Below are 27331 nucleotides of genomic sequence, written 5' to 3' on the forward strand. Positions count from 1 at the left end.
TATATAGATTTTCTATTTTATTCTTTTTTTTACTAATGGTACCCGGGTCCGGAGGTGAGTCTCCTCTTCTCCAAACCCGGGTACCATCCGCACATTGAATCGCTTAATATCCGTGTGTGCTCATGTAGTCATGCGGATATTAAGCGATTCAATGCAAGTCAATGGCGGCAAATACACTGCGTGTCCCCAAAATTAATGGACATGCTGCGCATTTTTCTGCAATGATAATCCGCAGTGGAAATTTCCGCAGCATGTGCACAGCACATGCCGATTATCATTGGGGACCATGGGGCACGTATTACCTAGCGTTTTCGCTGCAGTAATTCTGCAACAAAAACACTTGAAAAACGCATAGTGGGCACGCAGGCTTACAGTATGTGGGCTGGTGGGGTTTGGGTGGCAGGCCTGCTTTATTGAACCAGTCCGGTCCTGGGAGGGGTTAATGGTAGGCAAATGTGGACGTAACATCAATAACTCCAGCAGGTAAATGAGCACTGACACATTGCCGCCCGACGCCGCACCCGTCACCCCACTTCTCGCACACAAGCGGCCAGTCAGGTACGGAGCAGGCGCACTCCGGTCACTAAGCAGGAGCGGAGCCTCCGCTGTGGAGTCGGGAGCGCGCCCGCCGCTGGGAGTAGTGCTCCTTACTCCCACTCCCCGATAGCTGCTACGTCACGTTCACAGCGGGACTGCGCATCCAGAGGAGGAGGGAAGATGGCGACCTCAAACAATCCACGGAAATTCAGTGAGAAAATTGCACTGCACAACCAGAAACAGGCAGAAGAGACCGCAGCCTTCGAGGAGGTGATGAAGGACCTGAGCATCACTCGTGCTGCGCGGGTAAGACGAGTAGGGACCGTTCTAGCTGTGTCTGTGGACGAAGTGACATAACCATTACCACCAGACACCCCCCTGCATTGGGGTGAAGGGTCCTGTGAACAGGGGCCCTTGGCTGGACATTGGGAGGTGGTGTGTGCTGCCGGCCTGTCATAGAGTGGCACCGCATCCTGGCGTCCGTACACCCATAACAGGCAGCGCCTGCTCTGTGCCCTCCATGCTGTCCAGGCCTGCCAATGCGCTGCTGCACTACCTGGCCCTGCTGGCAGATGCCCATCCTGCCTTGTTTTGGATAGCTCCTATTTGCCACTGTGAACTTTAGCTTCTGCTTGGGCAAGAGCGCCCTTCTTCATTTCCCTGCTCCTCTGATGATCTTGTAGATGTGGGGTCAGGTTGGAATTCAGAACTATTTCTAGGTGTTTGTTTATATGGTTTGTATTTACACCTATAAATATTTAATTTAAGTTGTAACATTGTATTGAGGGAGGGGGGAATTCTCTTAGGGTTCACTGTGTTCATTGTATTATGGGCAGGGGGGGATTCTCTTAGGGTTCACTGTGTTCATTGTATTATGGGCAGGGGGGGGTTCTCTTAGGGTTCACTGTGTTCATTGTATTATGGGCAGGGGGGGATTCTCTTAGGGTTCACTGTGTTCATTGTATTATGGGCAGGGGGGGATTCTCTTAGGGTTCACTGTGTTCATTGTATTATGGGCAGGGGGGGATTCTCTTAGGGTTCACTGTGTTCATTGTATTATGGGCAGGGGGGGATTCTCTTAGGGTTCACTGTGTTCATTGTATTATGGGCAGGGGGGGATTCTCTTAGGGTTCACTGTGTTCATTGTATTATGGGCAGGGGGGGATTCTCTTAGGGTTCACTGTGTTCATTGTATTATGGGCAGGGGGGGATTCTCTTAGGGTTCACTGTGTTCATTGTATTATGGGCAGGGGGGGATTCTCTTAGGGTTCACTGTGTTCATTGTATTATGGGCAGGGGGGGATTCTCTTAGGGTTCACTGTGTTCATTGTATTATGGGCAGGGGGGGATTCTCTTAGGGTTCACTGTGTTCATTGTATTATGGGCAGGGGGGGATTCTCTTAGGGTTCACTGTGTTCATTGTATTATGGGCAGGGGGGGATTCTCTTAGGGTTCACTGTGTTCATTGTATTATGGGCAGGGGGGGATTCTCTTAGGGTTCACTGTGTTCATTGTATTATGGGCAGGGGGGGATTCTCTTAGGGTTCACTGTGTTCATTGTATTATGGGCAGGGGGGGATTCTCTTAGGGTTCACTGTGTTCATTGTATTATGGGCAGGGGGGGATTCTCTTAGGGTTCACTGTGTTCATTGTATTATGGGCAGGGGGGGATTCTCTTAGGGTTCACTGTGTTCATTGTATTATGGGCAGGGGGGGATTCTCTTAGGGTTCACTGTGTTCATTGTATTATGGGCAGGGGGGGATTCTCTTAGGGTTCACTGTGTTCATTGTATTATGGGCAGGGGGGGATTCTCTTAGGGTTCACTGTGTTCATTGTATTATGGGCAGGGGGGGATTCTCTTAGGGTTCACTGTGTTCATTGTATTATGGGCAGGGGGGGATTCTCTTAGGGTTCACTGTGTTCATTGTATTATGGGCAGGGGGGAATTCTCTTAGGGTTCACTGTGTTCATTGTATTATGGGCAGGGGGGGGATTCTCTTAGGGTTCACTGTGTTCATTGTATTATGGGCAGGGGGGGGATTCTCTTAGGGTTCACTGTGTTCATTGTATTATGGGCAGGGGGGAATTCTCTTAGGGTTCACTGTGTTCATTGTATTGGGGGCAGGGGGGGATTCTCTTAGGGTTCACTGTGTTCATTGTATTGGGGGCAGGGGGGGATTCTCTTAGGGTTCACTGTGTTCATTGTATTGGGGGCAGGGGGGGTTCTCTTAGGGTTCATTGTATTGGGGACAGGGGGGGATTCTCTTAGGGTTCACTGTGTTCATTGTATTGGGGGCAGGGGGGGATTCTCTTAGGGTTCACTGTGTTCATTGTATTGGGGGCAGGGGGGATTCTCTTAGGGTTCACTGTGTTCATTGTATTGGGGGCAGGGGGGGATTCTCTTAGGGTTCACTGTGTTCATTGTATTGGGGGCAGGGGGGGATTCTCTTAGGGTTCATTGTATTGGGGGCAGGGGGGATTCTCTTAGGGTTCACTGTGTTCATTGTATTGAGGGCAGGGGGGGATTCTCTTAGGGTTCATTGTATTGGGGGCAGGGGGGGATTCTCTTAGGCTATGTGCCCACGATGCAGAAATGCTGCATATTTTTTGCGCTTCTCCCCCGCATGTGGATTTTACATGCGGTTTTCCCGCCAGGTAGAAGCGTTTGTCAAGCGTTCTTCACTTGCATTTCTGCATGCGGGTTATCAAGCGCTTTCCAAACGATTTTAGCATCACTTGGAAAAGTGCTTGACAACTTGTTCACACTATATAAATCCATGCAACCGGCATGGATTTAGAAAGAAAAGAATAAGAATGTTGAAAAATAAAAAATAAAGATTATACTTACCTTCTGATGTCCCCCGGTCTCCATAGCGATGCGTCCAGTCTCTTGTATGGGTCGCGGTGGTGTGAAGGACCTGCGGTGACTTCATTGAGTCGCGACAGGTCACATGACCGCCGACGTCAGCTGTCGCGTGACCTGTCACATGACTCAATGACTTCATGGCAGGTCCTCACACCACCGCAAGCCATACAAGAGACTGGACGCATCGCTATGGAGACCGGGGGACATCAGAAGGTAAGTATAATCTTTTATTTTTATTTTAAATTCTTTTTTTAACAGGTTCTATGGTACCTGGGTCTGGAGGAGAGTCTCCTCTTCTCCAAACCCGGGTACCATCCGCGCATAGAATCACATAATATCTGTATGTGCACATGTACTCATGCGGATATTAAGCGTTTCAATGCAAGTCAATGGCGGCAATTACGCTGCGTGTCCGCAAAATTAATGGACATGCTGAGTATTTTTCCGCATTGATAATCCGCAGCGGAAATTTCCGCGGCATGTGCACAGCACATTCTTATTATCATTGGGGACCATGGGGCACATATTACCAAGCGTTTTTTAAGCGTTTTCACTGCGGAAATTCTGCGGCAAAAGCACTTGAAAAACGCATAGTGGGCACGCATCCTTAGGGTTCACCGTGTGCATTGTATTGGGGGGAGGGGGGATTCTCTTAGGGTTCACCGTGTGCATTGTATTGGGGGGAGGGGGGATTCTCTTAGGGTTCACCGTGTGCATTGTATTAGGGGGAGGGGGGGATTCTCTTAGGGTTCACCGTGTGCATTGTATTGGGGGGAGGAGGAGATTCTCTTAGGGTTCACCGCGTGCATTGTATTGGGGGGAGGGGCTGGATTCGCTTAGGGTTCACCGTGTGCATATTTTGATACATTCGCCTTGTGATGCTTTTTGTTACATCACATATGTCCAGGAGGCAAGTAATTTGAGTAGTCTACAGGTTCAGATATTCTGTCAACTGTATATACTGTATGTCTGTGAATGATAACTATACCACAGAAATATCTACTTGAGGAATGAAGTCACTATAGACCTGTAATCTCCAGCATGTGGCTTCAATTGTGACAGGTTGGAGACATATTACTGGGCTACCTGAGTTTGGCTGCGTGCCCACTATGCGTTTTTCAAGCGTTTTTTGCCGCGGAATTTCCGCAGCGAAAACGCTTAAAAACCGCTTGGTAATACATGCCCCATGGTCCCCAATGATAATCGGCATGTGCTGTGCACATGCTGCCGAAATTTCCGCTGTGGATTATCATTGCGGAAAAATACGCAGCATGTCCATTAAATCTGCACATGCGGATATCACACTGTTCAATTTGCAGATGCTACCCAGGTTTGGAGAAGAGGAGACTCTCATCGAGACCCAGGTACCATAGACACTGTAAAAAAAAAAAAAAAAAAAAAAAAAAGAATTTAAAATAAAAAATAAAGATTATACTTACCTTCCGATGTCCCCCGGTCTTTTGTATGGCTTGCGGTGGTGTGAGGACCTGGCATGACGTCATTTAGTCATGTGACAGGTCACGCGACCGCTGACGTTGGCGGTCGCGTGACCTGTCACATGACTCAATGACGTCACCGCAGGTCCTTTAACACCACCGCGACCCATACAAGAGACTGGACGGAGCGGAGATAATACCAGGGGTCATCGGAAGGTAAGTATAATTTATTACCATTCTTATTCTATTTTTTTTTTTTTTTTTTTTAACTATTTCTTGGTCACACTACTATAAATCCATGCCGGTTGCATGGATTTATATAGTGTGACCAAGTTGTCAAGCACTTTTCCAAGTGAAGCAAAAATCGTTTGGAAATGCATGTGAAGAACGCTTGACAAACACTTATACCTAGTGGGAAAAACACATGTAAAATCCACATGTGTTTTTCCTGCCAGGGAGAAGCGGAAAAAATCTGCAGCATTTCTGCATCGTAAGCACATAGCCTTTGAGTTGTGACTTGATCGTTGAGCATGTTTCTCCGGCTTTTATTTATTTATCAAATATTTCTATTAGAAAAATAATATGGTAACTTTAACAGAAAAATGTCAAAAGTAGGTTCCAGCTTTATGTATTGTTTCCAAGTAAATTAACCCCTTCACCCCCAATCCTGTTTTCACTTTCATTATGACAAGGCCATATTTTACAATGCTGACCACTGTTACTTTATGAGGTAATAACTCTGGAACGCTTCAACGGATCCCCCTGATTGAGACTTTTTTCTTGATATATTGTACTTCATGATTGTGGTAAAATTTGTTCAGTATCACTTGCGTTTATTTGTGAAAAAACTGAAATTTGGCGAAAATTTTGCATTTCTCAAACTTTTAATTTTTATGCCCTTAAATCATAGTTATGTCACAAAAAATAGTTCAGAAATAACATTTCCCACATGTCTACTTTACATCAGTACAAATTTTTTAAATTATTATTTTTTTTTGTTAGGAAGTTATAAGGGTTAAAAGTTGACCAGCGATTTCTCATTTTTTCAGCAAAATTATCAAAACCATTTTTTATGGCCCACATCATTTGAATTGACTTTGATGGGGTCAATATGAAGGAATAATCCAAAAATGACACCATTCTAAAAACTGAACCCCACAAGGTGCTCAAAACCACATTCAGGAAGTTTATTAACCCTTCAGACTCTTCACAGGAATTAATGGAATGTGGAAGGAAAAAATAAACATTTTACTTTTTCACCAAAAATGTACTTTATGCTCAATTTTTTTTACGTTCATAGGGGTAATATGAGAAATTTGACCCCAAAATGTGTTGTGCAATTTATCCTGAGAAGGCAGATAAACAATATATGGAGGAAAACTACTGTTTGGGTGAACAGCAGGGCTTGGAAGGGAAGGAGCGCCATTTGACTTTTTGAATGCAAAATTTTCTGGAATAATTAGCGGCCGCCATGTTGCGTTTGCAGAGCCCCTGATGTGCCTAAACTGTGGAAACCCCCCAGAAGTGACACCATTTTGGAAACTAGACCCCTCAGGGAACTTATCTAGATGTGTGGTGAGCACCTTTAACCCAAGTTGCTTCACAGAAGTTTATAACGTAGAGTCGAAAAAATAAAAAAAAAAAATCACATTTTTCTCTCAAATTTTGTTGGCCCCCAATTTTTTTTATTTTCACAAGGGTAACAGGGGAAAATGGACCCCAAAATTTGTTGAGCAGTTTTCTTCCGAGTACGCAAATTCCCCATATTTAAAGGAAAACTACTGTTTGGGTGGACAGTAGGGCTCGAATGGAAGTGGAAACTCCCACAAGTGACTCCATTTTGGAAATTAGACCCCTCCAGGAAGTTATCTAGACTTGTGGTAAGCAACTTGAGCCCACAGGTGCTTCACAGAATTTTACAACGTTGATCTGTGAAAATGATAAAACGAGGATAGCAGGAGAAAATGGATCTCAAAATTTGTTGTGCAATTTCTCCTGAGTATGACGATAAGTGGTCGAAAACTGCTTTTGAGGTACAGTGCAAAGCTCTGATTTTGCTGGACTAGTTTGAGGGTGCCTTGTCTCGGAGGTGCCAGAACATCATACTCTCCCATTCCCCATAAGAGACCTCATTTTACAAGCTACACTTCTCAATGAATTCACCTAGGAGTGCAGTGATCATATTGACGCCATAGGTGTGTCAGAGAATTTTATACCATTATGCAGTGAAGAAAAATGATTACATTTTTACCTCCATAATTTAGTTTTAGCCCCAGATTTCACCTTTTCACACAGGAAATAAGTAATAATGGCACCAAAATTTGTCCCACAATTTTTGCCGATTGTAGAAAGAACCCATACGTGGCTGCACAGTACTGCTTAGCCATACAGCGAGACTCCGGAGGGACAGAGCGCTATTTGCCTGCTGGAGCGCAGATTTTCTTAGAATAGTTTGCAGACTCCATATTCATAGCCCCTAAGTGCTAGAAGAGCAGAGACCATGTTAAATTTAAAGAGCCACTGACATGCCAAAACAGCAGAAATGCTCACAAATGACCCCATTTTGTAAACTACACCTCTCAAGAAATTCATCTGGGGGTGCAGTGATCATATTGACACCACTTGTGCCTCTCAGAAATTTATACCATTGGGTGGTGAAGAAAAAACAATTAAATTTTTACTGCAAAAAAAATTTTAGCCCCAGATTTTACATTTTTACTCAGGGCAATGGGTAAAAATGGTGCCAAAATGTCCCACAATTTCTGCTGAATGTGGAAATACCCCATATGTGGCTGTACTGTACCGCTTAGCCACACGGCGAGACTCTGAAGGGAAGGATCGCTATTTGACCCTTGGTGAACAAATTTTTGTAGAACAGTGTGCCGACTCAATATGCCAAGCCCCTAAGTGACCCCATTTTGGTAATGATAACTCTTTGGGAATTTATCTACAGGTGTGGTGATGATATTGACTCCATGGGTATTTTCCAGAAACAAGCAGCAGTGGAGTGAAAAATGCAAACTGCCTTTGCAGTGACCAGTACGTTGTGCCCAGCTCGTGCTTTTAGAGGAGACATGCGCCCGTAAATTAGGCGGGCTCTATTGCTACAGAATGCCAAACATGTGGATGCTAAATGTGGTTTAGGCACACTGGGCAACAGAAGGGAGGGAGGCATTTGGATTTGGGAGCGCAGAATTTGTATGGATGGTTATGTCCAAGGTTGTGAAGGGGTTAATATTTAGAATGCAGGGTTTCTTTACCTTTTCCTAAATGTATGAATCATGGGTATGTTGCAGGTTAGTACTTGTTATATTTCAAAACTGTCAGAACTCATCCTAAGCTTTATTTACATTTCCCAATACATTCTGCTTGTACAGTGTTTTATCATATTCACCATGCATATCCACAGGCTCTGTTTAAGGCCAGGGTGACACAAGCATATAATACAGCCATGCGCTATTCAACGTTTTATTGCATAGCACTCGGTCCAATGTTATACTATGGGCCAAGTGCTATCTGCGATTATTTTCTCATTCTGCAATTGGCAGTGAGACTCGGTTCAGTTGCACCCATACAAGTCTATGGGTGCGTGTGAAACATCGGACTGCACTTGGATGTCATCCCATTGCAGTCCGATATACTCTGAGATGGTCAATAGAGGAGATGGAGAAATTACATTCTCTGTCTCCTCCGCACCTGTGCTGCGATTCTGTCATGCGAGGCACGGAGCACAGAGCACTGACACTCGGATCACGCGTGCTGCAGAGCAGGAGCCGAGGGTCATTGGCATATCACATCCGATCCTATACGCTCATGTGATTCCAGACTAACATCGTACTTGGCATACTTCACCCATAGTGTTCAATTGTTTAAAAAAAGATAAACAAACAACATACTTTGTGGTATAACTTGGGGCTCATTCAGACATTCAGTTTTGACAATTTGTGGTTTTGTTCAGGTTGTCATCCAAGTTTGGTCCGTGTTACTTCAGTTATCTGATGACGAATTCTGACCAGCATCACTTTGAGGTGATAACTCTGAAACGCTTTAACGGATCGCCGTTATTCTGAGATTGTTTTTTTCGTGACATACGAGGGGCCATCCTAAAGTAATGATAATCAATACTAAACACAATGAATATAGTCAAATTTTTTTTTAATTTTTCTACATAGTCTCCTAACAAGTCTATACATTTAGTGCATCTCTTTTCTAAACTTAGAATTCCCTTCGAAAAAAATTCTTGATCTTGACCCTCAAAAAAATCACCAACAGCAGTTATCACGTCGCTATTGTCGTCAAATTTCTTGCCCCGGAGGTGTTCCTTGAGCCGAGGAAAGAGAAAGAAGTCACTGGGGGCTAGATCTGGCGAATAGGGGGGGTGTTCCACCAGTTCAAAGCTTCTTCTTGAATGGTAGCCATGGCAACTGCAGCTTTGTAAGCCGGCGCGTTATCTTGGTGAAACAGCACTACAGCCGCAGTTTGCCGCGCCTTTTCTCCTTGATAGCCTCCCGCAATCTTCTTATTTGTTCTGCGTAGTAGGAGCCCGTAATAGTAGCTCCCTTCTCCAAATAGTCCACCATAATAATTCCTTCAGCGTCCGAAAAAACGGACGCCATAACCTTCCCTGCTGAACTTGACACTTTGAATTTCTTCGGCGTCGGTTCGTTGGCTCGTTTCCATGTCATCGATTGTTGTTTTGTTTTGGGATCAAAGTGGTGGATCCAGGTCTCGTCCATGGTCAAAAAACGTGACAAAAAATTCTCCTTGTCTGCTTGGAACTTTTCGAGATTTGCTATTGAAATGTCAACTCGTTTCTTGTTTTGCTCGTCGGTTAACATTTTTTGGCACCCAACGCGCCGAGACCTTTCTCATATGCAATTCTTTTGCAAGGATTCTTTGAATACTGCCATATGAGATCCCTGTGACCTCAGCTACATGCCTGATAGTCACTCTTCGATCGGCCAATACAACTTCTTCAACTTTTTTCACGTTTTCTTCATTGAGGGACATGGATGGGCGTCCTTCACGAGGTTCATCTTCCGTCGATGTTCTTCCCAGCTTAAATTCCTTGGCCCAGCGTGCAACTGTGGAATATGGAGGAGAAGAGTCCCCCAATGTTTCCACCAAGTCGCTGTGTATGTCTTTGGTAGTCATTTTTTTCAAGGAGAGATATTTGATGACAGCTCTGAGCTCGTTTTTTTCCATTTTGATGTTCACTCCTTGGCAGTTCCTATTGAAATGAATGTAGCTCCCGGGAATCGTGGTCTATTTAAGTGATTTTTTTTTTCCTGGACTAGTGGGTACCTAAGAGAAAAGAAAACATTTTATTTTAATTTCTGTGTGCAATAGAAATAACCGATTATCATTACTTTTGGATCGCCCCTCGTATTGTACTTTTTGCTGGTGGTAAAGTAAGATAGAATTGTTATGTGTTTATTTGTGAAAATATCATTATTTTGGATGAAAATTTTGGTAATATCACAATTTTCAAACTTTAAATTTTTATGCCCTTAAACCAGAGAGCATTGTATCACACAAAATAGTTAACAAATAACATTTCCCACATGTCTACTTTACATCTGCATCATTTTTGAAAAATATTTATTTTTTCAGGAAGTTAAGTTAATTAGAAATTTCTCATATTTCCAACAAAACTTACAAAATGTCTTTTTTAGGGACCACATCACATTTGAAGTGACTTTGAGGGGCCAATATTACAGAAAATACCCCAAAGTGACACCATTTTAAAAACTGCAACCCTCAAAATGCTCAAAACGACATTCAAAAAGTATATTCAGTCTTCAGATGCTTCACAGGAATTAAAGCAATGTGGAAGTAAAAAAATTAACATTTTACTTTTTCCACAAAAATGTTGCTTTGGCCCCAAATTTTTCTTTTTTCACAAGATTAACTGGAGAAAATGGACCGCAAAATTTGTAGTGCGCTGATAGCACATATCTGGGGGAAAGCTATTGTTTGGGCACACAGGAGGGCTTTGAAGGGAAGGAGCACCATTTGACTTATGGAACACAAAATTGGCTGGAATAGATAGCAGGCGCCATGTTGCGTTTGCGGAGCCCCTGATGTACCTAAACGGTGGAATCCCCCACAAGTGACCTAGTTTTGAAAACTTTTACCTCTTGAGGAATTCATGTACAGTGGTGTGAAAGTGTTTGCCCCTTCCTGATTTCTTATTCTTTTGCATGTTTGTTACAATTAAATGTTTTCAGATCACAAAACAAATGTAAATATTAGACAAAGATAACACAAGTAAACACAGAATGCAGTTATTTCAAATTGTGGTCTTAATTATTAAGGGAAAAAGAAATCCAAACCTACAGGGCTATGTGTGAAAAATTGATTGCCCCCCCCCCCCCCTTTCACCCTCCAGCCTTAAAACATAAATTAACTGTGGTTTATCAAATCTTTGGGAAGCTGAGTTCAATTTCCCTAGCCACACATAGGCCTGATTACTGCCACACCTGTTTTCAAGAAAGAAATCCCTTAACCCCTTTACCCCCGAGGATGGTTTGCACGTTAATGATCGGGCCAATTTTTACAATTCTGACCACTGTCACTTTATAAGGTAATTACTCTGGAACGCTTCAACGGATTCCCCTGATTCTGAGATTGTTTTTTCATGACATATTGTACTTCATGGTAGTGGTAAAATTTCTTCGATATCACTTGCGTTTATTTGTGAAAAAAATGAAAATTTGGCAAAAATTTTGCAATTTTCAAAATTTAAATTTTATGCCCTTAAATCAAAGAGATATGTCTCACAAAATAGTTAATAAATAACATTTCCCACATGTCTACTTTATATCAGCACAATTTTGGAACCAAATTTTGTTTTTATTAGGGAGCTATGAGGGTTAAAAGATGACCAGCGATTTCTCATTTTTCCAACAAAATTTAAAAAAACATTTTTTTAGGGACCTCTTCACATTTGAAGACACTTTGAGGGGTCTTTGACAGAACATACCCAAATGTGACACCATTCTAAAAACTGCACCCCTCAAGGTGCTCAAAACCACATTCAAGAACTTTATTAACCCTTCACGTGCTTCACAGAAATTTTTGGAATGTGGAAGAAAAAAATTAACATTTAACTTTTTTCACAAAAATGTTACTTTAGACCCAATTTTTTTTATTTTCGCAGGGGTAACAGGAAAAAAATGGACCCCAAAATTTGTTGTGCAATTTCCCCTGAGCACGCAGATACCCCATACGTGGGGAAAGAACACTGTTTGGGCGCACGGCAGAGCTCGGAAGAGGAGGAGTGCCATTTGACTTTTTGAATGTAAAATTTGCTTGAATAATTAGCGGACGCCATGTCATGTTTGGGGAGCCCCTGATGTGCCTAAACAGTGGAAACCCCACACAAGTGACACTATTTTGGAAACTAGACCCCTCAGGGAACTTATCTAGATGTATGGTGAGCACCTTGAACCCCCAAGTGCTTCACAGAAGTTTAGAACATTGAGCCATAAAAATAAAATTTTCACATTTTTCCCACAAAAATGTTTTTCAGCCCCCAATTTTGCATTTTCATAAGGGTAACAGGAGAAATTGCACCATGCAGTTTGTTGTGCAATTTCTCCTGAGTAAGCAGATACCCCATATGTGGGGGAAAACCACTGTTTGGGCGCACGGCAGGGTTCGGAAGGGAAGGAGTGCCTTTTGACTTGAATACTTAGCGGATGTGCCCCTGATGTGCCTAAACAGTGGAAAAACCCCACAAGTGACACCATTTTGGAAACTAGACCCCTCAGTGAACTTATCTAGATGTGTAATGAGCACCCTGAACCCCCAAGTGCTTTGCAGAAGTTTATAACATGGAGCCGTGAAAATAAAAAAATCAAACTTTTTCCACAAAAATAATGTTTTAGCCCCAATTTTTTTATTTTCACAAGGGTAAGAGGAGAAAATTGACCCCAAAAACTGTTGTGCAATTTCTCCTGAGTACGCCAATACCCCATATGTGGGGAAAATACAGTGTTTGGGCGCACGGCAGAGTTCAGAAGGGAAGGAGCATTGTGTGACTTTTTGAAGGCAAAATTGGCTGGAATTGAGAGCGGACGCCATGTCGCGTTTGGAGAGCCCCTGATGTGCCTAAACAGTGGAAACACCCCCCCCCCCCCCACAAGTAACCCCATTTTGGAAACTACACCCCTCAAGGATTTTATCAAGGGGGTATAGTGAAAATTTTGAACCCAGAGGTACGACACAGAATTTGATAACATTAGGTCATCATATTGAATAAGTTGTCATTACTCTTGAGCGCAAGTGCCTCACTACTTGAGTTTGCATCAGGTACACGGGTATGCACCATGTATCACGGGTGCTCGAGTGACATGCTCGAGTCCCCGCTCGCATGTTTTATGGTTATTAGACACCCAAAAAAATCCATGCGGGGATCGCTCGTGCATGGCAGGCAATCCCTGCGAGGTTTTTTTGGCCACAAAGCATATGGGGCAGAGACTCGAGCATGTCAATCGAGCACCTGCGATACTCGGTGCATACCTGAGCACCCGATGCAAACTCAAGTAGTGAGCACTTGCGCTCAACACTAGTCGCCACATCGTCGTCTTTTTTTTTTTTTTTTTTTTTTTTATACTTTTGAAAAAAATCCCTTGCCCAATCCTAACCCTAACACAACCCTAACCCTAGAGTTTATTTTTTACGCCGTTCCACGTGCAGTATAAGTGATTAGACGACTTTATTCTTTCGGGTCGGTGCGATTACCAGAATCATATCGGGTTTTTATGATTGACAGCAGTCACACACTAAAAGACGCATTTTTTTGCTAAATCTAGTTTTTGCATTGCCATATTTTGAGAGCTATAATTTTTCCATATTTTGGCCGACAGTCATGTGACAGCCTGCTTGTTTTTTGCGGGACAAGTTGACGTTTTTATTGGTACCGTTTTCAGGCACTTGACATTTTTGGATCGCTTTCTATTCCAAATTTTGGGAGGCAGAATAAACAAAAACCAGCAATTCCAGAATTTTTTTTTTTTTTATGCTGTTCCGCATGTGGTAAAATTGATAAAGCAGCGTTATTCTTCGCGTCAGTACGTTTATAGCGGTACCACATTTATATCGTTTTTCTATGTTTTGGCTCTTTTACACAATAAAAGCTATTTTTTTACAAAAAAAATATTTTTTTGCATCGCTTTATTCTGAGAGCTATAACTTTTTTTTATTTTTCGGCTGATGGAGCTGTATGGCGGCTTGTTTTTTGTGGGACAAGATGACCTTTTCAGCGGTACCATTTTTATTTATGTTCGTCTTTTTGATCTCGTGTTATTTCATTTTTTGTTTGGCGGTATGATAGAGCATTGTTTTTTTGCTTCGTTTTTTTTTTTTTTTTTTTACTGTTTTCACTAAAGGGGTTGACTAGTGGGACAGTTTTATAGGTCAGGTCGTTCCAGACGCGGCGATACCAAATATGTGTACTTTTATTGTTTTTTTTTCAAAATTATTGATGGGTACATTATATTTTTATTTATGGTGGTTTTTTTCTTTTCTTCATTTTTTAACACTTTTTGGACTTTTATTCTGTGTCCCACTCTGGGACTTTCACTTTTTTATTCTGATCACCTGTATAGCACAGGAATGCAGCACCATTCCTGTGCTATACAGGCTGTCAGTGCTGCACAGGGAGAAGATAGTTTGGTCATGCACTGCGCATGACCAAAGAATCTTCCTGCTGTCTGGTGACCCAGATGTTGTCATGACGACATCGGGTCATCATGGCAACATCCGGGAAGCCGCGGCAGATAGCGCTGGAGGCCGGAAGAGGAGGTGAGTATCCCGATCACCTCCCCTTGCCACCGCAATGCTGCGATCGATTTCGATCTCAGCATTGAGGGGGTTAATGTGCCGGGAGCGGTGCGGGACCGCTCCCTGCACATAGTACCGGGTGTCAGCTGTGACAATCAGCTAACACCCGGTGGCGATCGCACCGCTTGTGTGCGGGCGCGATCGCCTTATGACCTAATAATACGTCATTGGTCCAATCGGCCCAGGTCACCATGATGTACTGTTAGGTCATACGTCAGAAAGGGGTTAAATAGGACCTGCCTGACAAAGTGAAGTAGACAAAAAGATCCTCAAAAGCTAGATATGCTGCTATCCGAAGAAATGATGTCTGGCTTTTGAGGATCTTTTGGTCTACTTCTTTTTGGGAGGGGGGCGGCAATCACTTTTTCACACATGGTCCTGTAAGTTTGGATTTCTTTTTCCCATAATAATAAAGACCTTCATTTAAAAAACGTATTTTGTGTTTACTTGTGTGATCTTTGTCTAATATTTTAATTTGTTTTGTGATCTGTAACATTTAAGCGTGACCAACATGCAAATTAATAAGAAATCGGGAAGGGGGCAAACACTTTTACACACTACTTTAGGTCTGTAGTGAACATCTTTAATCCTCAGGCGGTTCACAGAAGTATGTAACATTAAGTTGAGTAAATGGGAAAATTACCATTTTTTTCCATTAAAATGTTGCATTGGCCCAAAGTTTTTAATTTTCAGAAGCGGTAATAGAGAAGATGATATGTTAGAATTTGTTACTCAATTTCTCCTTAACATAGTAATGTAGGTTGAATAAAGACCTAGTTCCATCAAGTTCAACCTTTCTCCCCCAATTGTACTCCCCATACCAACACTGCACTAACTTACTGGAACTAGGCCTCACAAATGAATTACCATTTTTATCATTACTGCACTATTACAATTAAACCAGTTTATAATTTTTTAATTAGTTTTATATTTGTATTAATAAAATCCATATACCTTAACCCCTTTACAGCCTGTGGCGTATTAGTACGCACCAGGCTGTCACCCCCTGTTCAGCGCGGGCTCCGGCGCTGAGCCCACACTGAACCGGGCCCATGTCAGCTGATTATTACAGCTGACATGTGCCCGCAACAGCCGCTAGTGGAATCACGATCCACCCGCGGCTGTTAACCAGTTAAATGCCGCTGTCCATCTCTGACGGCGGCATTTAACATCGCCGCGCCGGAAGCGCGTCACTTACCCCGTCCATCAGTGACCCCGTCACATGATCGCGGGTCACTGATAAGTGGGCATGACAACCTTGGGTCTGCAGCAGACCCCAGTGGTTGTCATGTGCTGATCGCTATGAGCGCCACCTAGTGGTCGGCGCTCATAGCACAGGAGCATTTCTGCTACATAGAGGTGATCTGCTCATCACCTCTATGTAGCCGAGGCGATCTGCTCATCACCTCTATGTAGCAGAGGCGATCAGACAAGTGCTGCTTCTAGTCTCCTATGGAAACTATAGAAGCATGTAAAAAGTGAAAAAAAAAATGTTTTTAAAAATATTAAAAAAATGTAAAAGTTTATATCACCCCCCCCCTTTCGCCCCATTCAAAATAAAATAATAAAAATAAACCCCACATACACATATTTGGTATCACCGCGTTCAGAATTGCCCGATCTATCAATATAAAAAAAGAATTAATCCGATCGGTAAACGGTGTAACGAGAAAAAAATTCTAAATGACAGAATTACGTTTTTTGATATCCGCAACATTGCAATAATGGGCAATCAAAACATCGGATCTACCCCAAAATGGTATCAATAAAAACTTCAGCTCGGCATGCAAAAAATAAGCCATCACCCGGCCCCAGATCCCGAAAAATTAAGACGCTACGGGTCTTGGAAAATAGCTCTTTTTTATTTTTAAGCATTTTTGGAATTTTTTTTCACCACTTAAATAAAAAGAACTTATACATGTTTGGTGTCTACAAACTCGTAATGACCTGGAGAATAATAATGGCAGGTCAGTCTTAGCATTCAGTGAACGTGGTAAAAAAAAAAAAAAACCTCTGTGGTATTGCACTTTTTTTGCAATTTCACCGCACTTGGATTTTTTTTCCCGTTTTCCCATACACGATATGGTAAAGCCACTAATGTCGTTCAAAAGTACAACTCATCCCTCAAAAAATAAGCCCTCACACGGCCATATTGACCAAAAAATAAAAACGCTATGGCTCTGGGAACAAGGGGAGCAAAAACGGAAAATCCCAGGGTTGCGAAGGGGTTAATCTGTTGATCCAGAAGAAGGCAAAAAACCCAGGATACATTCAGCCAATTTACATCACGGGGAAAAATTCCTTCTTAACCCCAAGAAAGGCGATCAGTACAAGAACCCTGGATCAAAAGTACTACTATAGGTGTAACATTTTGTCTAATTTAACTGTAACCCACAATGTTATGTGTATCGAGGAAATCATCCAGACCTTTTTTGAATGCTGTTATACACTGCTCAAAAAAATAAAGGGAACAGTTAAACAACAGAATATAACTCCAAGTAAATCAAACTTCTGTGAAATCAAACTGTCCACTTAGGAAGCAACACTGATTGACAATCAATTTCACATGCTGTTGTGCTAATGGAATAGAGAATAGATGGAAATTATTGGCAATTATCAAGACACCCTCAATAAAGGAGTGGTTCTGCAGGTGGGGACCACAGACCACATCTCAGTACCAATGCTTTTTGGCTGATGTTTTGGTCACGTTTGAATGTTGGTTGTTCTTTCACACTTGTGGTAGCATGAGACGGACTTTACAACCCACAGAAGTTGCTCAGGTAGTGCAGCTCATCCAGGATGGCACATCAATGCGAGCTGTGGCAAGAAGGTTTGCTGTGTCTCAGTGTAGTGTCCAGAGGCTGGAGGCTCTACCAGGAGACGTGGAGGGGGCCGTGGGAGGGCAATAACCCAGCAGCAGGACTGCTACCTCCACCTTTGTGCAAGGAGGAACAGGAGGAGCGCTGCCAGAGCCCTGCAAAATGACCTCCAGCGGGCCACAAATGTGCATGTGTCTGCACAAATGGTTAGAAACCGACTCCATGAGGGTGGTATGAGGGCCCGACGTCCACAGATGGGGGTTGTGCTCACAGCCCAACACCGTGCAGGACGCTTGGCATTTGCCACAGAACACCAGGATTGGCAAAGTCGCTACTGGTGTCCTGTCCTCGTCACAGATGAAAGCAGGTTCACCCTGAGCACATGTGACAGAGTCTAGAGATGCCGTGGAGAGCGATCTGCTGCCTGCAACATCCTTCAGCATGACCGGTTTGGCAGTGGGTCAGTAATGGTGTGGGGTGGCATTTCTTTGGAGGGCCACACAGCCCTCCATGTGCTCGCCAGAGGTAGCCCGACTGCCATTAGGTACCGAGATGAGATCCTCAGACCCCTTGTGAGACCATATGCTGGTGCGGTTGGCCCTGGGTTCCTCCTAATGCAGGACAATGCCAGACCTCATGTGGCTGGAGTGTGTCAGCAGTTCCTGCAAGATGAAGGCATTGAAGCTATGGACTGGCCCACCCATTCCCCAGACCTGAATCCGATTGAGCACATCTGGGACATCATGTCTCGCTCCATCCACCAACGTCACGTTGCACCACAGACTGTCCAGGAGTTGGTGGATGCTTTAGTCCAGGTCTGGGAGGAGATCCCACAGGAGACCATCTGCAACCTCATCAGGAGCATGCCCAGGCGTTGTAGGGAGGTCATACAGGCACGTGGAGGCCACACACAATACTGAGCCTCATTTTGACTTGTTTGAAGGACATTACATCAAAGTTGGATCAGCCTGTAGTGTGTTTTTCCACTTTAATTTTGGGGGTGACTCCAAATCGAAGCCTCCATTGGTTAATAAATTAGATTTCCATTGATGATTTTTGTGTGATTTTGTTGTCCGCACATTCAACTTTGTACAGAACAAAGTATTCAATGAGAATATTTCATTCATTCAGATCTAGGATGTGTTATTTCAGTGTTCCCTTTATTTTTTTGAGTGGTGTAGTATCTGCCATTACTACCTCTTGTGGTAGGGAATTCCACAGTCTGACTGCTCTGACTGTAAAGAGCCCTTTCCTATTTAGGTGACGGAATTGCCTTTCTTCCACCCATAATGAGTGCCCCCTTGTCCTTAGACTGGTTTTTGGAAGGAATAAGTCATGGGCTAGACCTTTGTACTGACCACACACATATTTATACATGTAAATGAGATCCCCTCTGAGGTGTTGTTTTTCTAAGCTAAACAAGCTCAACTTTTTCTGCCTCTCATCATATGAGAGGCCTTCCATCCCTTGTAATATTGTAGTTGCCCGTCTTTGAACTGACTCTTAACTTCTGAATCTTCTTTAAAATGTGGAGCCCAAAACTGGATTCCATATTCTAGATGTGGCCTTACCAGTGATTTATAAAGAGGTAACAATACGTTGGGATCACAAGATTTTATTTCTCTTTTTATACACCCTAAAATCTTGTTTGCTTTTGCGGCAGCTGCTTGACTTTGAGTACTGCTGCTCAGCTTACTCTTAACTAGTGTTGAGCCACCCCCGTAGTGTTCGGGTTCGGTTCGTCGAACACCGGGATGTTCGAGGAACTGTTCGTCGAACTGTTCGTCGAACACCTTAGAACACCGTCGAACACCGTTAAAACCAATGGCAGGCAAACAAAAACACATAGAAACACATAGAAAACACCTTCAAAGGAGTCCAAAAGCTCACAAACTGCTCAGAAGACGCTTTCTTTAAAAAAGCCGGCCGGCAATTCAGCAGCGGCATACACCGGTACCCGACAATTTAGACATGAAGGAATAGAGCATCACACATAGATTAGATAGATAGAAACATGTCAGTCACATATATATGAAGTACTGTGACAGTGTTGCTTACTGTACTTGTCATTTACTGCAAAGGATTTATTAAAAAAAATAATAGTGTTTTCATGCACTGTCTCTTTAAAAAAGCCGGCCGGCAATTCAGCATCTGTACCCGACAATTTATAACAGACAGAATAGAGCTTCACACGTAGATTAGATAGATAGAAACATGTCAGTCACATATATAATAAGTACAGTGATAGTGTTGGTTACTGTACTTGGCATTTAGTATTAAAATAAAGGATTTATTATTAAAAAAAATTGGCGTGGGGTTCCCCGTAATTTTAGTCTCTAGCGGAGGTTAAGCAGACAGCTGGGGCAGATGTTTGAAGCCTGGGAAGGGGGTAATACCCACGGAGCTTCCCAGGCTACTAATATCAGCCCCCAGCTGAATACCTAGCCTTTACTAGCTATTAAAATGGAGGACCCCCCCAAAAAAATGACGTGGGGTCCCCCCTAATTTAATAGCTAGCAAAGGCTAGGCAGACAGCTGGGGGCTGATATTAATAGCCCAGGAAGGGAGCCATGAATATTGGCCCCCTCCCAGGCTAGAAACACCAGCCGTCAGCCGCCCCAGAAATGGCGCATCCATAGGATGCGCCAATTCTGGCACTTAGCCTCGCCCTTCCACGCTGCCCTGGTGCGGTGGCAGGGGGTAATAGGGCTGGGGTTGATGTCAGCTTATAATGCCAGCTGACATCAAGCCCAGGTTAGTAATGGAGAGGCGTCTATAAGACACCCCCATTACTAACCCCATAGTCAAAGTTAAAAAAAAAAAACACAAACACCCAGAATAAAGTCCTTTAATTGAAATAAAGACACAATTCTTTATTGTTCTAAATTAAACCATACTTACCATCACGCCCATTCCAGCTGAAGCCAACGATCTCCTGCAAAAAAAAAGTAAAATAATAAAGCAACCTCATCCTTACCTTTCCATGGTTCCCAGGACAGCTTCAGCTCTGCTACATCGAGATGACAGGCTGGACCTGCAGAACGCTGCCATCCAGCCTGTCATCCCGCAGACACTGAGAAGCGCAGGCATGCTTGCGCTCCTCAGTGTCTGACTGTGACGGCATCCAGATGAGCCGACAATGAACTCGGCTCACCTCATGTACGTCACTGACAGCGTGGGAAAATTCTCCTGCACTCAGCGCTTCAGCGTGAGAATTTTCCCACGCTGTCAGTGACGTGCATGAGGTGCGCCGAGTTCATTGGACATGACCTCGGCTCATCTGGATGCCGTCACAGCCAGACACTGAGTAGCGCAAGCAAGCCTGCGCTTCTCAGTGTCTGCGGGATGACAGGCTGGATGGCAGCGTTCTGCTGCGGTCCAGCCTGTCATCTCGCTGAAGCTGTCGTGGGAGCCATGGAAAGGTAAGGATGATGTTGCTTTATTATTTTACTTTTATTGCAGGAGATCGTTGGCTTCAGCTGGAATGGGCGTGATGGTAAGTATGGTTTAATTTAGAACAATAAAGAATTGTGTGTTTATTTCAATTAAAGGACTTTTTTCTGGGTGTTTGGTTTTTTTAAATACTTTACTAGAAATTCATGGTGGTCATGTCTAATATTGGCGTGACCCCATGAATTTCGGGCTTAGGGCCAGCTGATAATGCCAAGCTGGCCTTAACCCCTTTATTACCCAGTGAGCCACCGCACCAGGGCCCTGGATGAGTTGGGTACAGCGCCAGAAGATGGCGCTTCTATGAACGCGCCATTTTCCGGGGCGGCTGCGGACTGCAATTTGCAGCGGGTGGGGCCCAGAAAGCTTGGGCCTCCCTGCGCTGCAGATTCCAGCCCCCAGCTGCCTAGTTGTACCTGGCTGGACACAAAAATAGGGCGAAGCTGCACGTATTTTTTTTTTAAATTCATGAAATTCATGGAATAATTAAGAAAAAAAGGGCTTCCCTTTATTGTTGTGTCCGGCTAGGTACAAATAGGCAGCTGGTGGTTGGGAGCAGCCCGTTCCTGCCTGCTGTACCTGACTGGACACAAATATAGGGCGAAGCCCCACATCAATTTTTTTTCATTATTTCATGAATTTCCTGAAATAATTAAAAAAAAATTGATGTGGGGCTTCGCACTATATTTGTGTCCAGTCAGGTACAGCAGGCAGGAACGGGCTGCCCCCAACCACCAGCTGCCTATTTGTACCTGGCCAGACACAACAATATAGGGAAGCCCTTTTTTAAAAAAATTATTTCATGAAATAATTAAAAAAAAATTGACGTGGGGCTTCGCACTATATTTGTGTCCAGCCAGGTACAGCAGGCAGGGACGGGCTGCCCCCAACCACCAGCTGCCTATTTGTACCTGGTTGGACACAACAATATAGGGAAGCCCTTTTTTTCTTAATTATTTCAAGAATTTCATGAAATTAAAAAAAAAAATACGTGGGGCTTCGCCCTATTTTTGTGCCCAGCCAGGTACAACTAGGCAGCTGGGAGCTGGAATCCGCTGCGCAGGGAGGCCCAAGCTTTCTGGGCCCCACCCGCTGCAAATTGCAGTCCGCAGCCGCCCCAGAAAATGGCGCGTTCATAGAAGCGCCATCTTCTGGCGCTGTACCCAACTCATCCAGGGCCCTGGTGCGGTGGCTCACTGGGTAATAAAGGGGTTAAGGCCAGCTTGGCATTATCAGCTGGCCCTAAGCCCGAAATTCATGGGGTCACCCCAATATTAGACATGACCACCATGAATTTCTAGTAAAGTATTTAAAAAAACACAACACCCAGAATAAAGTCCTTTAATTGAAATAAACACACAATTCTTTATTGTTCTAAATTAAACCATACTTACCGTCACGCCCATTCCAGCTGAAGCCAATGTCTTCTGCAATAAAAGTAAAATAATTAAGCAACCTCATCCTTACCTTTCCATGGTTCCCACGACAGCTTCAGCTCTGCTACATCGAGATGACAGGCTGGACCGCAGCAGAACGCTGCCATCCAGCCTGTCATCCCGCGGACACTGAGAAGCGCAGGCATGCTTGCGCTCCTCAGTGTCTCGCTGTGACGGCATAAAGATGAGACAAGTTCATGTCCAATGAACTCGGCGCACCTCATGCACGTCACTGACAGCGTGGGAGAATTCTCCTGCACTCAGCACTTCAGCGTGAAAATTCTCCCACGCTGTCAGTGACGTACATGAGGTCAGCTGAGTTCATTGGACATGAATGAGCTCACCTCATGCATGTCACTGACAGCGTGGGAAAATTCTCACGCTGAAGCGCTGAGTGCAGGAGAATTCTCCCACGCTGTCAGTGACGTGCATGAGGTGCGCCGAGTTCATTGGACATGACCTCGGCTCATCTGGATGCCGTCACAGCCAGACACTGCAGAGCGCAAGCATGCCTGCGCTTCTCAGTGTCTGCGGGATGACAGGCTGGATGGCAGCGTTCTGCTGCGGTCCAGCCTGTTATCTCGATGTAGCAGAGCTGAAGCTGTCGTGGGAACCATGGAAAGGTAAGGATGAGGTTGCTTTATTATTTTTCTTTTATTGCAGGAGATCGTTGGCTTCAGCTGGAATGGGCGTGACGGTAAGTATGGTTTAATTTAGAACAATAAAGGAATGTGTCTTTATTTCAATTAAAGGACTTTATTCTGGGTGTTTGTGTTTTCTTTTAACTTTGACTATGGGGTTAGTAATGGGGGTGTCTTATAGACGCCTCTCCATTACTAACCTGGGCTTGATGTCAGCTGGCATTATAAGCTGACATCAACCCCAACCCTATTACCCCACTGCCACCGCTACAGGGCAGTGGGAAGAGCGAGGCTAAGTGCCAGAATTGGCGCATCCTAAGGATGCGCCATTTCTGGGGCGGCTGACGGCTGGTGTTTCTAGCCTGGGAGGGGGCCAATATTCATGGAACCCTTCCTGGCCTATTAATATCAGCCCCCAGCTGTCTGCCTAGCCTTTGCTAGCTATTAAAATAGGAGGGACCCCACGTCATTTTTTTGGGGGGTCCCCCATTTTAATAGCTAGTAAAGGCTAGGTATTCCGCTTGGGGCTGATATTAGTAGCCTGGGAAGCTCCGTGGGTATTACCCCCTTCCCAGGCTTCAAACATCTGCCCCAGCCGTCTGGTTAACCTCCGCTAGAGCCTAAAATTATGGGGATCCCCACGCCAATTTTTTTTTAAATAAATCCTTTATTTTAACACTAAATGACAAGTACAGTAATCAACACTGTCAGTGTACTTCATATATATGTGACTGACATGTTTCTATCTATCTAATCTATGTGTGATTCTCTATTCCTTCTATTCTAAATTGTTGGGTACAGATGCTGAATTGCCGGCCGGCTTTCTTAAAGAGACGGTGCATGAAAACACTATTTTTTTTGATAAATCCTTTACACTAAATGACAAGTACAGTAAGCAACACTGTCACTGTGCTTCTTATATGTGTGACTGACATGTTTCTATCTATCTAATCTATGTGTGAAGCTCTATTCTTTCGGTTCTAAATTGTCGGGTACCGGTGTATGCCGCTGATGAATTGCCGGCTTTTCATGTTTCACTGTTGGCACTGTTCCCATCGATTTGGGCAATCACTGTAATGCCACAACCACCATGGCTGTGGCATTACAGTGAGTGGCAGACAATCCCTGCATGATTGGTGCTCTAAATAGCGCCAGACATACAGGACACGCTTTTGGTGCACGAACAGTTATCGAACATAACCTCGAACAGCCGAATTTTTTGCAAATCGTTCGGGTTCGTCGAACAACTCGAACACCGCCCAAAACAGCTCGAATTTGAGATTGGCGAACAGTTCTAGTCAAACACCGCTCATCTCTACTCTTAACCCTAGAAGGCATGACCATAAAAATGGGTATTTTCAAAAAAGAGTTGTTATACTGAAAATGCCTGTAACATAAAAATAAATGAACAACTGGAGATGACAAACAACTATATACCTGAGGAATACCTAGAGTTTCAAAATTCTAACTAAAGTAATCTTGCAGAAAATAGAAAACAATTAACAGGGCGGGCCTGCGAGGCCCCAGGTATGCGTTCTAGGGTTAACCAGAATACCCAAATCCTTTTCCTGTTCTGTAGTCCCGAGTATACTCCCATTTATTGTATATGTAGCAATAGGATTACTCAGTCGTAGGTGCATTACTCTACATTTATCTACATTAAACCTCCTCTGCCAAGTGTTTGCCCATTTAGTCATCTTATCCAGATCGTTCTGCAATATCGTATGTCAAGATCAGATTTTAATATCCTACATAGTTTTGTGTCTTCAGCAAAAACTGACAGTTTACTCCAGGGCTGTGGAGTCGGTAAGCCAAACCTGCGACTCCGACTCCTCAATTTCCCTTACACCGACTCCATGACTCCGACTCCCACATATATTGCTCATATTTAAGTGAAAAATTTATTGTAGTACAATGTGAACATCAGACATTGAATCATTTTTATGATACAATAATCAAGATATTTAGATAGAACATAATATATATTTATTGGAATACAACTTTAGAACACAAACTGTAATAAATTGTACATATGTAATACACTATGTAATATACAGTATTTACCATATATATATATATATATATAATATTTACAGTACAGACAAAGTTTGGACACACCTCATTTAAAGATTTTTCTGTATTTTCTTGACAATGAAAATTGTACATTCACACTGAAGGCATCAAAACTATGGATTAACACATGTGGAATTATATACTTAACAAAAAAGTGTGAAACAACTGAAAATATGTCTTATATTCTAGGTTTTTCAAAGTAGCCACCTTTTGCTTTGATGACTGCTTTGCACACTCTTGGCATTCTCTTGATGAGCTTCAAGAGGTAGTCACCGGAAATGGTCTTCCAACAATCTTGAAGGAGTTCCCAGAGATGCTAAGCACTTGTTGGCCCTTTTGCCTTCACTCTGCGGTCCAGCTCATCCCAAACCATCTCGATTGGGTTCAGGTCTGACAATTTTGCAAGTTTTCCCACCTACAAAGAATGGAGAGGTCTGTAATTGTACACTTTACCTGTGAGAGACAGACTAAAAAAAATCCAGAAAATCACATTGTATGATTTAAATAATATGCATTTCATTGAATTAAATACGTATTTGGTACAATAGAAAAACAGAACTTAATATTTGGTACAGAAACCTTTGTTTGCAATTACGGAGGTCAGACATTTCCTGTAGATTCTGTTTCTCTCAGTTGAAGTGTACCTATGATTAAAAATTTCAGACCTCTCCATTCTTTGTAGGTGGGAATCGACAGTGTATCAAATACATACTTTCCCCACTGTATAATTTTAGATAGAAATAAAACAAACTTTGCATAAATCAATAGTACAGATGATAAATATAAAGTTTGTAAAATATGTTATTAGATAGCTTTACTTTGACTTTCCAATCTCAGGCTTTTCTTAGGGTACAGCTCACTAAGGCTATGTGCTTACGATGCAGAAATGCTGCATATTTTTTATGCTTCTCCCTGGCAGGAAAAACGCATGCGGTTTTTCCCGCCAGGTAGAAGCGTTTGTCAAGCGTTCTTCACATGCATTTCTGCATGCGGGTTATCAGTCGCTTTTCCAAACAATTTTAACATCACTTGGAAAAGTGCTTGACAACTTGTTCACACTATATAAATCCATGTAACCGGCATGAATTTATAGTAGTGTGACCAAAAAAAAAAAAAAAAAAAAAAAAAAAGAAAAAGAATAACAATGGTAAAAAATAAAGACTATACTCACCTTCCTGTGTTATCTCCGCCGCGTCCTGTCTCTTGCACTGCTCGCGGTGGTGTGAAGGACCTGCGGTGACGTCATTCAGTCATGTGTCAGGTCACATGACTCAATGATGTCATGGCAGGTCCTTCACAACAGCGCGAGCAGTGCAAGAGACCGGACGGAGCGGACAAAACACCGGGAGGACACCGGAAGGACACCGGAAGGTGAGTATAATCTTTGTTTTTTATTTTAAATTCTTTTTTTTTTACAGTGTCTATGGTACCCAGGTCTGGATGAGAGTCTCCTCTCCTCCAGACCTGGGTACCATCCGCACATTGAACCGTGTGATATCCGCTTGTGCAGATGCAGTGATGCGGATGTCACGTGGTCCAATGCAAGTCAATGGCAGCGATTACGCTGCGTGTCCTCAAAATTAATGGACATGCTGCGGATTTTTGAGCGCAGCATGGGCATTGACATTGCGGCTTGTCATTGGGGACCATGAGGGGCTGATTACCAAGCGTTTCCCAAGCGTTTACGCTACGTAAATTCCGCAGCATAAACGCTTGGAAAATGCTTCATGGGCATGCAGCATAAATGCTTCACAGTCTATGAAGAGGGGAGGAGGGAGCGAGCAAATTTGTTGTGTATCATACTCCAGGAACAAAGAAACTGATAACAGAGCTAATAACTTGATATTTTGGCTTCTATGCATATACAAGTCCTCATATACAGTTGTATGAAAAAGTTTGGGCACCCCTATTAATCTTAAGCTTAATGTTTTATAAAAATTGGTGTTTTTGCAACAGCTATTTCAGTTTGATATATGTAATAACTGTTGGACACATTAATGTTTCTGCCTTGAAATGAGGTTTATTGTACGAACAGAAAATGTGCAATCTGCATTCAAACAAAATTTGACAGGTGCATAAGTATGGGCACCTCACCAGAAAAGTGACCTTATTATTTAGTAGATCCTCCTTTTGCAAAAATAACAGCCTCTAGTGGCTTCCTGTAGCTTTTAATGATTTCCTGGATCCTGGATGAAGGTATTTTTGACCATTCCTCTTTACAAA

The 27331-nt window shown here is 43.3% G+C and overlaps 1 protein-coding gene across 4 annotated transcripts in view; it reads left to right on the forward strand.

Moving 5' to 3' along the window:
* Positions 1-601: 601 nt before the first annotated feature.
* CRTC1 (CREB regulated transcription coactivator 1) overlaps positions 602-27331 on the forward strand; it is a 581448-nt gene continuing 554718 nt past the window's right edge. For 2 of the 4 annotated variants that reach the window (XM_073684990.1, XM_073685008.1), the window contains exon 1: positions 604-843. In XM_073684990.1, the coding sequence (XP_073541091.1) occupies positions 718-843 (126 nt within the window). In that variant the 5' untranslated portion in view covers positions 604-717. Of the gene's footprint in view, positions 844-27331 lie in introns of all 4 variants that reach the window. The other 2 variants (XM_073684981.1, XM_073684999.1) reach the window with 2 other exon arrangements.

This window comes from Phyllobates terribilis, unplaced genomic scaffold, assembly GCF_046119375.1.
Source record: "Phyllobates terribilis strain yellow unplaced genomic scaffold, ASM4611937v1 Scaffold_1__5_contigs__length_1240528914, whole genome shotgun sequence".
Lineage (NCBI taxonomy): Eukaryota > Metazoa > Chordata > Amphibia > Anura > Dendrobatidae > Phyllobates > Phyllobates terribilis.